The following is a 15219-nucleotide window of genomic DNA, read 5'->3' on the forward strand; positions in this document are numbered from 1 at the left end:
CATACATGCATCTCTTTCAATTATGATTTTCTCAGGGTATATCCCCAGCAGTGGGATTGTTGGGTCATATGGTAGTAGTTCTATTCCAAGTTTTTTTTAAAGAAATCTTCGTACTGTTTTCCATAGTGGCTGTATCAACTCCCAACAACAGTGCAAGAGGGCTCCCTAGATTAATAGATACAAAAGTTGTGGTACATATATATAGTGGAATATTACTCAGCTATAAAAAAAAATGTATTTTAGTCAGTCTTAACGAGGTGGATGAACGTAGAGCCTATTATACACAGTGAAGTAAGTCAGAAAGAGAAAGACAAATGTTGCATATTAAGGCATGTGTATGAAATCTGGAAAATGGTCCTGGTGAACTTATTTGCAGGGCAGTCATGGAGACACAGACACAGAGAACAGACTTGTGGGCACAGTCGGGGAAGGAGAAAGTGGGATGAACTGAGAGAGCAGCATGGAAACATACACATTACCGAATGTAAAATAGAGAGCCAGTGGGAATTTGCTGTGTGACAGAGGGAGCTCCACCCAGCGCTCTGTGACAACCTACAGGGGGTGGGGTGGGGCAGAAGATGAAAGGGAGGTTCAAAAGGGAGGGGACATACGTGTACCCGTGCTGATTCATGTTGATGTATGGCAGAAACCAGCACAATTTGTAAAGCAATTATCCTCCAATAAAAACATTATTTCAGAGTAATACATAATTATTAGTAAAATGAAATTCAAAGAAAGATTTCTGTAGAAATATTGTAGAAGTGGAACAAAACCTAGCTTCTAGCATGATCTCAGTACTGAGAAATCCATCACAAGCTTTTGGCATCTCAGCCCTATTATGAGGACACAGGTGTTGAGTATCGATAGCTACCATTGTCTGTCAATCACTACAGCATTCTAGGGACCAGGAAATAATACTGGAGGTAGATGCCACTTTGGATTCCTTTCCTTTTTTACAATCAAGGCCTGAAATGTGTTGACATGGATACACTTTTGCCCTCTGGTTTGACCTGTATAAATTACTCTACTGGCATGCAATTCACTGTAAAATAATGACCCATAGTTTAGCTGCTTATCCAAACATGACCTCAACAACAAAGACTAGTTGAAAATTTTTAAATAATATCCATCACCTATTCAGATGACTTGAAAATTCCCATGCCAAACCTTCAATTATTATTCTGTTAAAAAGTGATTTTAGGTTTTGTCGATGAGTATTTTCTAGATAGTTTTAATTTAATGGTTAAAAATCATGTAAAGGACAGTGATTGTATGTTTCAGTAGATGAAAAAGGCCAGGGATATTTTTAAAAGCTAAAATAGTTTGGGTTACTATGCAACATTTCAAGGGCCTTGCTGTAGGCTATAATCATACTGTTTTAATGGTTCTCTTTTTAAAATGCATTCATAATGCTTTGTAACATTAGAATTACTAGAAGCATGTATATAATGGCAATGATAATGTTACTGTACATTTAAATGGAGCTCTACAGTTCACAAAGCAGGAACAGCAATGCTGGAACACTTTTCTAGTAGCAAAGCAGTATGTCTCCAACTGGGGAGGTCCCTGGATGGTTGTAAGGAAGCTGCAAGGGGATCCAGGAGGGGTAGCTGCTTGAAATGGAGGAAAGTAGCAAAATCAAAGTAGGTTGCTAGAGAAGGCTTCAAGGCCACTGCTATCTCTCTTGTAAGTATAGACCCAGAAAGTTAAAATGACCGACACAACAGTTGGTGATGAAGGGAAACAGAATAAGCCACTCCAAAATATACAACACTGACATATTATTTTGAACTGCAAACACTTGAAAAACAGCAAATGCAGGGAGAGGCTTTCTCTGAACTGCTTTTATTTGCCTAAAGATAAATCTTCTGAAAGTAACTTAATCATCATAAATTCTGTCTTCGAGAGTTTCATCATCCAAGGAATATTGACTCAGCACAGAAGAGATCGGAAGTCAACACCATACAACTTTGTCACCAACTATCATACTACCCTTCTATTCTTCTGAGGGTCTTTGCTAAAAATCATTTGTGTCTGTGCCTAGTCACTCAGTCGTGTCCGACTCTTTGCAACCCCTTAGACTGTAGCCCGCCAGGCAATAATACTGGAGTGGGTTGCCATGCCCACATCTAGGGAATCTTCCCAACCCAGGGATTGAACCCAGGTCTCCCACATTATAGACAGATTCCTTTTACCGTCTGAGCCACTGGGAAAGCCCAAGGAGGAGGGGATCTTCCCAACCCAGGAATTGAACTGGAGTCTCCTGTGTCTCCCGCATTGCAGGCGGATTCTTTACTTTCCCCCAAATGACCATAACCCCCTCCCATTCCCTATTTAAATAGTATTGCATCCTGAATTCCAAGCCACTTCTTTGAGTTACTCAATTTTCCCTGGACATCTCCCTTGTATGCACAAGGCACACATGTCGATAAACTTCTGTTTTTCTCTTCTTAATCTGCCTTTCATTATAGAGGTCTCAGTTAAGAACTCCTTCCCTAGTGTAATTAATGCAAAAGATCAGAGATAGCAAGGACTTCGGGCTGACTATGCAGATACAAGTAATCAATACAGAGGGAACTTAACCAAGTACTTCCCCCCTCCCATACTAATATTGCAAGAATCTATCAGTTTTTATAATTATATCAAGCCTCAAGTTCAAAAATTCTTCCTGATTATATTACTTATTTTTTTTTCAAAACAATTTTATTTAAAAATTGTGGTGTTCATGAGATTGTCTACTATCAAGATTTTGTACCCCAGGTCTCAAACACCAAACGTTCCAATGCAGTAAATTTAGGGTTGGGTCTGGAGTTTACATTTTTTAAGACAAGAATACAATGGTAATTCTAATTCTAATAGCATCACATTTTAAGGAGCACTGAACCATAGTACCTGACATATTGCCTAGGGTACAGGAGACACTCCATGAATAGTTGCAATGACTTATTTATCTGTTTTGAGATCCCATGGGTTTGGTTGGGGTAGTTCACTCCCAAAAAAAGTATCCACTGTGCACAGTAAACTGGTCTGAAGTTTTTAGACCATATTTCATGCAAAACTTTTTATCAAGTATCTGATATTAGCCTGACCTAAGCAAATATATATAAAGGCAGTATAGTCGTCCTTCAGTATTTGCAGAGGATTATTTCCAGGAACCCCCAAATCCAGGGTTCTTTGTATCCCCTGTATAAAATGATGTAATATTTGCATATAACTTACACATATCTTGCCATATACTTTAAGTCATTTCTAGATTACTTTTCATACCTGATACAACATAAATACTATGTAAAAAGTTGTAAATACAGTGTAAATACTATGTAAATAGTTGCAAGCATGCAGCAAATTCAACCTCCAACTTAATCTGGGATTAATCTTTTTGGAACTTTCTGGAATTTTATTTTTTGAATGTTTTCTGTCCATAGTTGGGTGAATCCATGGGTGCAAAACCCATGGATATAGACGGCTAACTGAGTTAAGGTGGCTTCCCAGGTGGCTCAATGGCAAAGAATCCGCCTGCCAATGCAGGAGCCAAAAGAGACGCGAGTTCAATCCCTGGGTCTGGAAGGTCTCCTGGAGGAGGAAATGGAAACCAATCCAGTATTCGTTCTTGGAAAATCCCACTGACAGAGGAGCCAGGTGGATTACAGTCCACAGGATCTCAAAGAACAGACACGACTGAGCACACACACACACACACAACTGAGTTAAATATATTAAATATTTACTTACATTTTCTTCCCCTATATTTATATTTGAATGTCCCATTCTTTTTCCAATATAAGATTTTTCTAGTTTTGTGGATTTTTAAAATTTTGATTCTTTGTTCATTTTAATTAATGTATTGCACTATAGGAATTTATTTTGTATATAATGTGACTGCAGTCATGAAATTAAAAGGCGCTGCTTGGAAGAAAAGCTATGACAAAACTAGACAGCATATTAAAAAGCAGAGACATCACTTTGTCGACAAAAGCATCACATTGTATACAGGACATCACTTTGTATAGTCAAAGCTATGGTTTTTCCTGTAGTCATGTGCAGGTGTGAGAGTTGAACCATAAAGAAAGCTGAGCACCAAAGAATTGATGCTTTCAAATTATGGTGCTGAAGAAGACTCTTGAGAGTCCCTTTGACTGCAAGAAGATCAAACCAGTCAATCCTAAAGGAAATCAACTCTGAGTATTCATTGGAAAGACTAATGCTGAAGCTAAAGCTCCAATACTTTGGCCACCTAATGCTAAGAGCTGACTCATTGCAAAAGACCCTGACAGTGGGAAAGATGGAAGGCAGGAGGAGAAGAGGATCACAGAAAATGAGATGTTTGTATGGCATCATTGATTAAATGGACATAAGTCTGAGCAAACTCCAGGAGATAGTGAAGGACAGGGAAGCCTGGCATGCTGCAATTCATGGGGTCACAAAGAGTCGGACTTGACTGGGCTACTGAACAACAACTTGTACTCTCCAGGATTTTCTACACATATGGTCACATGATCTGCAAATAGAAATAATTACACTTCTTCCTTTCACATGTATACAAATTTGAGCGTTTTTCTTTGTCTAATTACTCTGGCTAGAACTTCCAGTACTATATTGAATAGAAGTGGTGAAAATGGACATCCTTACCTGTTATCTTCACAGATGCTGGAGCAGAGTCCACAGGGAAATAGGGCTGCTTTTAGGACTGCAGCCAGGACCACAGTGGGCCAGCTGGCCACTGGGGTACATGCCTCCTTCTGAAAGCATCCTATATCAGCCTTAGACTCTGCCTGAGTTTTTCAGCAGAAAACTGAGTCCCAAGCCTCCCACAAAAGCACTTTTGTTTATGGATGGCTACTACATTGATATTTTTCTAAGGATATGAAGGCCCTGGTGGCTCAGATGAAAAGAATCCTACAATGCAGGAGACCCGGGTTCTATCCCTAGGCTGGGAAAATCCCCTCGAGAAGGGAATGGCTACCCACTCCAGTATTCTTACCTGGAAAATTCCATGAACAGAGAAGCCTAGCAGGCTGCAGTCCTTGGGGTTCCAAAGAGTTGGACACAACAGAGCATCTAACACACTTGAAGCGGGGGGAACTTCCTATTCACCCATTTTGTTAACATCATTCCCTCTACCTATACTTATATATTTTTTTCTTTTTCCCTAATCATATTTACCAAAATATTGCTTTCCCCTCAAATAAGTAAATAAGCAAACAAGCAAATAAACACACTGAATATTTGATTTAATTATTAGTTCCATCTATTTTATGAATTTAGTTTTATGTTATATATAATAATTTTCTAAATTAACTTTATTAACATCTGTTTTTATTTTTGTTAAACTTGTAACTTATGAGTGATTACTAATAGAAAAAAGGGATAATCATTGAAAGATATTATAAATAACCCAGAAGAAATCATGTTCCCTATATGGTAATAGAGAAGGTTGTATAATTATTTTTTTTCCCTCATTACAGCACCTACCAAGTTTGACTACAAGATTACCATAGGTCACACTTGACAACAGATTAACTTAGAAGGACATAGGACAAGAAATCTTGCCAGCCAGGCAGTGTTAGCTATTTTTCTTCAATATGAGTTGTACTTACAGAATTCATTTAGAGTACAGGTCACAGACAGGAAGATAATACCCATGTTGGGTGGTACAAAAGCCTACCTGGCTTAGAAGCCTAATAATCCAAAGGAACCAATATCTCTTATAACAACTCCAAAAACAAGCACAATTTCCAGGGTCCTGAAAGACACAAGGCCAGCTGTATAAGGATTACTGCACTCAAAGAAGCTCAGAGACATGGCTTCCTTCCCTGCATTTACTGTTCTCCCAGTTCAGATGACATTTACTACTCAGGGGTCATTTTACTATAAGTGGGGTGCCTGGAAACATAGTTAACATTCCAACTTCATTGCATTTCCAAGAGAACAGAGCTATAAATTAACCAAAAGCCAAATTCTAATTCAGAATAGGTGTTTAGTTTGAAATATAGGCCCTATTATTGTTTACACTGTTAATTGTATGGCAATGTAACATTTTTTTATCCTGTCTATATGACCGAATTCCAACCTTAAACCTTTTTCCTCTCATGTTCTTCATATTTGCACAGGTGAAATATGGAAATTATGCTTTTGTGTGGGATGCAGCTGTATTGGAATATGTGGCGATCAATGACCCAGATTGTTCCTTTTATACCATTGGGAATACCGTTGCTGACCGAGGATATGGAATTGCATTACAGCATGGCAGTCCTTACCGGGATGTTTTTTCACAAAGGTAAGATTTGTGTGCAGTTCAAATAAGAAGAGAGAAAATATAGAAAAAGAAAATTTACTTGGTTACTCCATTTAGTTTATTACATTTTGTTTCTTTATTTGGAAAACCACAATAAACAACAACATAAAAGGGAAGTTATGAATGGTTCTACAATAAAACATTCATTTCCTAAAGCATGTACTAAAGTATTATTTTCCCATTAAAAGGGAAAAGTTATTGCTGCATATAACTAGTTATTCTCAAAAAGATGATATAGAAAATAAAATAAAAATGTAATTGAGTTTAGTCTCTGAATTTTTAGGGACTAAAAATGTCATAAAGTAAGCAAAATTAATTCATTTCTAAAAACTGCAAAGCATAAAATAAACTTCAGGACCAAGTTAAAATTCTGAAGCACATGCTGATAGGGATGTTTCCATCTCAGTTTTGCAAAGGGAAAACGTGGGAATTTTAGTCTTGTCATTTGGTGTCAAAGTACACATGAAACTTTGTCATGGAAATTTAGGAGACAATTTATTAAGAAGTTATATTCATCCTGAAATCAGAATTTTCTGTGTTATTTAAGAAAGAAGATTTTGAAATATATATTTTGGATTAACAGTGCAGATGAGAGTGTTGAGCCTGAAAGGTATTTTAAAAATCACTGCATTTTATTCTATCTACTACCAAACAAGCTTGAACCTAAAAGAGTGTAATATCTTTCAGGTAGAAGTATGTCCCATTTGACACTGATAGTTCGTTTGGTTTATTACTAGATATTCTTTAGGTAAAAGCCAGACAAAAGAGAGCAGTACTGGGTAGTAGTCTAGGTAGTACTAAGGCCCCAAATTTGAGTGATATTCCCCCAAATTTCAAGATAACAAAAATCTAGGTATTTAGTGTTTAACAGAACAAGTCAGTAGTTCAAATATTTGTTGTGATTCTTCTGTTAGCTACTAAAAACCTAGATATCTCTCCTTATCAGCAAATAAGGATGTTAAATCAACTCTAAGGTCCTACATTAGTCACCTTTTCTGTGTAGCAAACAACCCAAAGTACCAATGACTTGAAAAAAGCTATTTCTCATTCATGGAACATAAGGACTGTGATTTGACTGAATTCTGCTGTGAGTTGTGGGTCAACTGCAGGTCCCTGTACAGCTTCTTGTCCCAGGGACCAGGTCAGAGAAGCAGTCCTGTCTGGGATAAGTTGTTTTCATTTCAAAGAGAACTTGTGAAAGAGGCCAGCAGAACCCTGGCGCCTCCTGCGCTTCTTGCATGAGTGTGGCATACATCACCTCTGCTCACAGACCACTAACTAAAAAGAGTTTCATGGCCAAGCTCTGAATCAGTGGGGTATGTAAATATCAGATCAGATCAGATCAGTCGCTCAGTCATGTCCACCTCTTTGCGACCCCATGAATCACAGCACACCAGGCCTCCCTGTCCATCACCAACTCCCAGAGTTCACTCAGACTCATATCCATCGAGTCAGTGATGCCATCCAGCCATCTCATCCTCTGTCGTCTCCTTCTCCTCTTGCCCACAATCCCTCCCAGCATCAGAGTCTTTTCCAATGAGTCAACTCTTCGCATGAGGTGGCCAAAGTACTGGAGTTTCAGCTTTAGCATCATTCCTTCCAAAGAAATCCCAGGGTTGATCTCCTTTAGAATGAACTGGTTGGATCTCCTTGCAGTCCAAGGGACTCTCAAGAGTCTTCTCCAACACCACAGTTCAAAAGCATCAATTCTTCAGCACTCAGCCTTCTTCACAGTCCAACTCTCACATCCATACATGACCACAGGAAAAACCATAGCCTTGACTAGATGAACCTTTGTTGGCAAAGTAATGTCTCTGCTTTTGAATATGCTATCTAGGTTGGTCATAACTTTCTTTCCAAGGAGTAAGCATCTTTTAATTTCATGGCTGCAGTCACCATCTGCAGTGATTTTGGAGCCCATAAAAATAAAGTCTGACACTGTTTCCACTGTTTCCCCATCTATTTCCTATGAAGTGATGGGACCGGATGCCATGATCTTCGTTTTCTGAATGTTGAGCTTTAAACCAACTTTTTCACTCTCCACTTCCACCTTCATCAAGAGGCTTTTTAGTTCCTCTTCACTTTCTGCCATAAGGGTGGTGTCATCTGCATATCTGAGGTTATTGATATTTCTCCCGGCAATCTTGATTCCAGCTTGTGTTGCTTCCAGTCCAGCGTTTCTCATGATGTACTCTGCATAGAAGTTAAATAAACAGGGTGACAATATACAGCCTTGACGTACCCCCTTTCCTATTTGGAACCAGTCTGTTGTTCCATGTCCAGTTCTAACTGTTGCTTCCTGACCTGCATACAAATTTCTCAAGAGGCAGGTCAGGTGGTCTGGTATTCCCATCTCTTTCAGAATTTTCCACAGTTTACTGTGATCCACACAGTCAAAGGCTTTGGCATAGTCAATCAAGCAGAAATAGATGGTTTTCTGGAACTCTCTTGCTTTTTCCATGATCCAGCGGATGTTGTCAATGTGATCTCTGGTTCCTCTGCCTTTCCTAAAACCAGCTTGAACATCAGGAAGTTCACGGTTCACATATTGCTGAAGCCTGGCTTGGAGAATACCCTACATAAAGGGAAGAGGGAAGTAAATAACTCTGAACAATAATATAACTTACTAATGGTCCTTTCTGGGGACAATTTTAAGTGTAAGATAACCAAAATATACATAAATTGGCAAGTAACATATTAAGGTATAAATGAAGTTTATCAATTAAAGTGTGTTTATGATGAGTATATACTAAGGGAATCTACTTGAAAATCACTTGTGGCCTCAGTTTAGTTCAGTCGCTCAGTGGTGTCTGACTCTTTGCGACCCCATGGACTGCAAGCATGTCAGGCTGCCCTGTCCATCACCAACTCCCAGAGCTTGCTCAAACTCACGTCCATCAAGTCGGTGATGCCATCCAACTATCTCATCCTCTGTCATCCCCTTCTCCTCCAGCCTTCAATCTTTCCCAGCATCAGGGTCTTTTCCAGTGAGTCCGTTCTTCTCATCAGGTGGCCAAAGTATTAGAGTTTCAGCTTCAGCATCAGTCCTTCCAGTGAATATTCAGGACTCTTTTCCTTTAGGATGGACTGGTTGTATCTCATTGCAGTCTAAAGGACTCTCAAGAGTCTTTTGCAACACCACAGTTCAAAAGGATCAATTCTTCGGCGCTCAGCTTTCTTTATGGTCCAACTCTCACATCCATAGGTGACTACTGGAAAAACCGTAGCTTTGACTAGACAGACCTTTCTTGGCAAAGTGATGTCTCTGCTTTTTAATATGCTGTCTAGGTTTGTCATAACTTCACTTCCAAGGAGCAATCATGTTAATTTCATGACTGTAATCACCATCTGCAGTAATTTTGGAGCCCAAGAAGATAAAGTCTGTCACTGTTTCCATTGTTTCCCCATCTATTTGCCATGAAATGATGGGACCGGATGCCATGTTTTTCATTTTCTGGAGATAAAAGATAAAAGACCTTAGCACATGAAACAATGAACAATACAGACATTTCTATAAATATGTACTGATGTTTATCAGTATTTCTTATTTATACTGGGTTAAATTGTGCAGTTGAGATATTGAAAAAATTGAATTCCATACAGAATAAAGAGTTAATCCAAGGAAATATAAATGAAAGGTCTTCAAAGGATGTGAACCTTGGACTTGACCTTGAAAGAATAGTAGAGAATAATTAGGCTGAAGGAAAAAAATGAATTCTTGGAGAAACAATGAAAACAAAAGAAGTGGGAGAGATCAGAATGTACTGGGTAACAATAAAGACATCAAGTTAATCCGAAAGAAAATTTGAAGTTTGAAATTCATATTGTAGGCTACAGGCGGCTACAAGAACCTATTGTTCATTCTGGAGCCCGGGGTAAAATGGTGATGATGATATTTAAGGGAAAGTTAATCTAGTTTTGATGTGAAGGATGGATTTCAGCAAAGACTAAAACAAACCAGGATGCATAAGGTAATGAAGGCTGATCTAGAATGGGGCCAAGGGAAATGAGGAGGAAGGACCAAGTAGAAGAGACGCTTCTGATCAAAAAGGCACACCATTATTTCTAATAAATATAGAAGAGAGAATGGAAAGCAAAACGGAATGAAGGGGATGCCAGGATTTTATGGTGTAAGCCCAGCAGAAAAGTTTAAGGGATGCTAAACATAAACCAGGTTTTCAAGAAAAAGATTGTTTATTCACTAGCTGCAGTTAATTGGCCTTTTCTTCACTACAGATATTTTTTGTTTCTATATTTGATTTCTAGGTCTTTTATGCAAAACAAAAAATGAAGCCAATAAAATCACTACACAAACATAATAGCAATTAAAGAAATGTTTAATCAATCACACCAAGTGTTCCATTTCTTACTATCCCTGTGGCACTTTACCTTATGGAGATTTTAATTCTGAGTCAATATCTTTCAGTGATCTACTGGAAAACAATATTAAGCATTGAGCATTATTTTTCCTTTGTTTGATTTGCATTATGGATGCTGACAGTTTAAACTGTCCTTTTCTGTGGAGCTCCTTAATAATGACACTCTGCATCCTGGTTACCTGGACATCTGGAAGAAGAGAGAGCCAGGAAAGAAACATAACCTGGCTGCCTCTCTCTGTACACATATGCCATGTTAAGCTGCCACCCAAACTCTCCCCTAGAACCCAGAAAACCTCTGCATTCATTCCCTTTCATTCTAGCCACTAGGGAAAAGAGAACTCTTTTTTATTAACTGATTTAAAAGTTATAAAGACCATCACACTTAGTAATTGTGTTATACTTTACAATTACTATAAATAGTTTTAATACAGCAACTTATCCTGGACCACTGATTACACTGAATCACTGATTGCTCATGTGACTATATTCAATGAAATAATAATATTCACAGTGATTTTTAATAAGTAAATACTAATTAGTTCTCAGGTGACTATGCTCCTGAACCACAGATATAAGATATAAAGTACTTTAATATGTAATAAATATGAATATCTTAAATAAATATTATATAGTGGTTTAGTAACTATATTTATAGTCTGCTATCTGACCAATATCTTATATGCTTATACAACTTCAGACCAATCACATGAATGTTGTGTATTTGTTTATTACATACTTACATATTAGTGCACAGCTGTTAGTCTACAAGTACATACACTGAGTGAATGAGCCTGAAGTTGGCAAGCATCCTCTTAGGCACCAGCGTCATGGGTTGTAGTGACACGCTCACTTGTACAGTTGCATGTGAGTAGACGTGCAGAGGACCAGTAAGTGCTACAATAGATGACTGTAGATTTGGATGGAAGAGTTTGTTTCCTGTTGTTGTTCAGTGGCTAACTCGTGTCTGACTCTTTGCAACCCCATGGACTGCAGCACACCAGGCTTCCCTGTCCTTCACAATCTCCCGGAGTTTACTTAAACTCATGTCCATTGAGTCAGTGATGCTATCCAACCATCTCATCTTTATAGCTCTCTTCTCCTGCCTTCAATCTTTCCCAGCATCAAGGTCTTTTTCGACAAGTTGTCTCTTCACATGAAGTGGCTTCAGCTCCAGTACTTTGGAGTACAAATACTAGGTAACTTGGAAGCAGAGTCCTAGTGTGGCCAGTAATTTTTGTAATGATTTCTCTGAAACTATTTGTGCATCAAATGTTTTGTGTGGCCTTTGTCTTATAATAGTTCTTAGTGTAAGAAAATCATCAAAAGTTGTTACATTAAAGATATTTAAGAATGGAAGAGAACTGAATTTTTCACTGATATCATTATGCCATTACTAAAATTAATTCCAGTGTATCTTAGAACCTTAACCAGTCATAAGGCTAAAAAAATAACAAAAAATATTTACTGAGGATTTAGTACAAGTGCACCTCTGTTTTCAAGCCTTAGGCGGTGTCAAGGAGTCCCTTTTTGCCTATTGGCTACTAATCCTTAACTTTGGGAATAGAACCACGTAGTGGCACAAAAACAAGGACATATTTCAAACTACATCAAGAATGATTGTGTTGAATTCATGGGTAGTGGCAAAGATGCATAAACAATATCTCAACCACATCACAGAGTTTCAGAATTTTTAGAAATAGAATGAGCAGTAGTTCCCTTTTCAGCAGGGTTGTAACTAATCCAAAGGGGTACATGATTTGCTCAGAATCACAAAGAAATCAATAAAACTGGAAATTGTTCGATTTTTTTTACTTCTGTGTTTAGTTTTCTGGTGATTATGCACCCTGTCTTCCCTTATCTTTCTGTTAAAAGCTTACAAAAACAATATAAAATATACTGTATAATGCTTACTGGGTACAAGACCCTGGTTCTTACATGTAGCAGTCTTTGAGGTAAGTACTATTATTATCCTCATTTTATAAACACAGAAACTGAGATCACAAATCTTTTGGGTATTAGAACTGAGATTTAAATCCAGACAGTCTGGCTACCAAAATTGACATACAGTTTTAACAAGCTGTGGTTTTTTGTTTGTTGTTTTCTTCTGTGATCCAGTATCTCTTTATTGAGCACAGATTAGATTTACAGGACAGGTTTTCCATATCACATACTCTAATTTGTCAGACTAAAAGCTATGTTTTAAATAAACACTGAGAGATTGCTCTCTTATTCCTCTCTCCCTCTCTCCCTTAGGGCCACAGAATAGATTAATCATAATCTTTGATTTATAATATATTTTCATTATTTGTCTATAATTGACTATTTTTGTTTCATTTTGAGCTCCTTGGATATAGGCTTTTTCCTAGTGCCTATTTCATGCCTACATAGAGTAAGCATTCATTAAATATTTGAGGAATTAATAAAAGACCTATCTAACTTTATGCTCAAAGATCATCCTATTTACTTGTAATCAAATATATTGAATACCTATCCTTTGTGCTCACTTGATATTTAAAAAGTCTTCTATCCTCTCATCAAAATAATTTTCTTTTTATCTTGATTTCTCCAATTTTTTATATAATGAGTAATAAAAGTTGAAAAGAAAAGAAACAGCACAGCACCACCTTTCTTTCTACTTCCTACTGTAAGAAATTTTATGCGTCCAAGAAATTTTATGCATCCATTCCCAAAAGAAAGGTAGAAAATATTCCTTTAACTAAAAAGCATAGATCTGTAATCCTTTTATTTTCCAACTTTCTAAGCCCTTTGTTCCCTTTCCAGAAAGAGAAAAAAGCAACCTCCATTGATTGCCTATTAGCAGCTCCAGAATCAATCACCAACTGGCTTAAAGCTCTCTACTCAGTTGGCTGGAAGGATATAACCAGAAGCCAAGGAGAAAACTGTTTTCCCTTTTGACATGCAAAATATATACAGTCCTTCTGCTCTGAAAGCAGCGGTGATATTCTCAAGATACTTCTGTTGGTCAGTCATTTAGTCATGTCCGACTCTTGGCGACCCACAGACTGCAGCACACCAGGCTTCCCTGTCATTCACTATCTCCCAGTTTGCTCAAATTCATGTCCATTGAGTCTATGATGCCATTCAACCAGCTCATTCCCTTCTCCTCCTGCTCTCAATCTTTCCCAGAGTCAGGGTCTTTTCCAATGAGTCAGCTCCTCACATCAGGTGGCCAAAGTATTAGAGCTTCAGCATCAGTCCTTCCAATGATTATTCAGGGTTGATCTCCTTGCTTCCAAGGGACTCAAGAGTCTTCTCCAGCACCACAGTTCAAAAACATCAATTCTTCAGCACTCAACCTGCTTTATGGTCCAACTCTCACATTCATACAAGACTACCAGAAAAACCATAGCTTTGATTATATAGACATTTGTTGGCAAAGTGATATCTCTGCTTTTTAATGTGCCGTCTACATTTGTCATAGCTTTTCTTCCAAGGAGCAAGCATCTTTTAAATTCATGGCTGCAGTCACTGTCCACAGTGATTTTAGAACCCAAGAAAATAAAACCTATCGCAATTTTTTCACCATCTATTTGTTATGAAGTGATGGGACCAGATGCCATGACCTTCGTTTTTTGAATGTTGAGTTTTAAGCTAGCTTTTTCACTCTCCTGTTTGATTTTCATCAAGAGGCTTTTTAGTTCCTCTTCACGTTCTGCCATTAGGGTGGTATCATCCATATAACTGAGATAATCGATATTTCTCCCAGCCAACTTGATTCCAGTTTGTGCTTCATCCAGCCCAGATTTTGCATGATGTACTCTGCATATAAGTTAAATAATCAGGATGACAATATACAACCTTGACATACTCCTTTCCTAATTTGGAACCAGTCTATTGTTCCATGTCCAGTTCCAGCTGTTGCTTCTTGACCTGCATGCAGGTTTTTCAGGAGGCAGGTAATGTGGTCTGGTATTCCCATCTCTTTATGAATTTTCCATAGTTTGTTGAGATCCACACAGTCAAAGACCTTAAGGTAGTCAATGAAAGAGAAGTAGATGTTTTTCTAGAATTCCTTTATTTTTTCTATGAGGTATTATTTTTTTAATTATATATACAGTTGACCCTTGAACAACATGAGTTTGAGCTGCACAGGCCCACATATATGTGGATTTTTTTGTTATCTGATAAACACTATAGTATCACACAGCTCAATGTTGCTTGAATCCAGGGATGCAGAATGGCAGACATGGAGGAACCTCAGATAAGAAGGAACCTAGGATGTATCAAATTTGTATATAAATTTGATACTATGAGGAAGGTCAGTGCTTCTAACCTCTACTGTGTTCAAGGTTCAACTGTATACATAAACACTTAAATACACACACAAACACATACACACTGTGAAAACCAGCTGGTTTCATCACATGCACATTTTCTGTTCTAGATCAAGAAAAAGATAGTTTAGATGTGCTATTTATATAAAATAAGAAAAGATGTTTCAGAAGTTGCAAAACCAGGGGGATGTCAAAGGTTCACATTCAAGGGGAGATAGTAGAAGAAAATAATAATATATGTTTATACATA

The 15219-nt window shown here is 37.8% G+C and overlaps 1 protein-coding gene across 2 annotated transcripts in view; it reads left to right on the forward strand.

The window, feature by feature from the left end:
• Nucleotides 1–15219, forward strand: part of GRID2 (glutamate ionotropic receptor delta type subunit 2) — a 1632436-nt gene that overhangs the window by 1448026 nt on the left and 169191 nt on the right. For both annotated transcript variants that reach the window (XM_086406553.1, XM_086406551.1), the window contains exon 14: nucleotides 6111–6277. In XM_086406553.1, coding sequence (XP_086262679.1) covers nucleotides 6111–6277 — 167 coding nt within the window. The remainder of the gene's footprint in view (nucleotides 1–6110; nucleotides 6278–15219) is intronic.

The sequence above is a fragment of the Bos grunniens genome, chromosome 6, assembly GCF_055505025.1.
Source record: "Bos grunniens cultivar Pamir isolate PY7600 chromosome 6, Bosgru_T2T1.0, whole genome shotgun sequence".
NCBI lineage: Eukaryota > Metazoa > Chordata > Mammalia > Artiodactyla > Bovidae > Bos > Bos grunniens.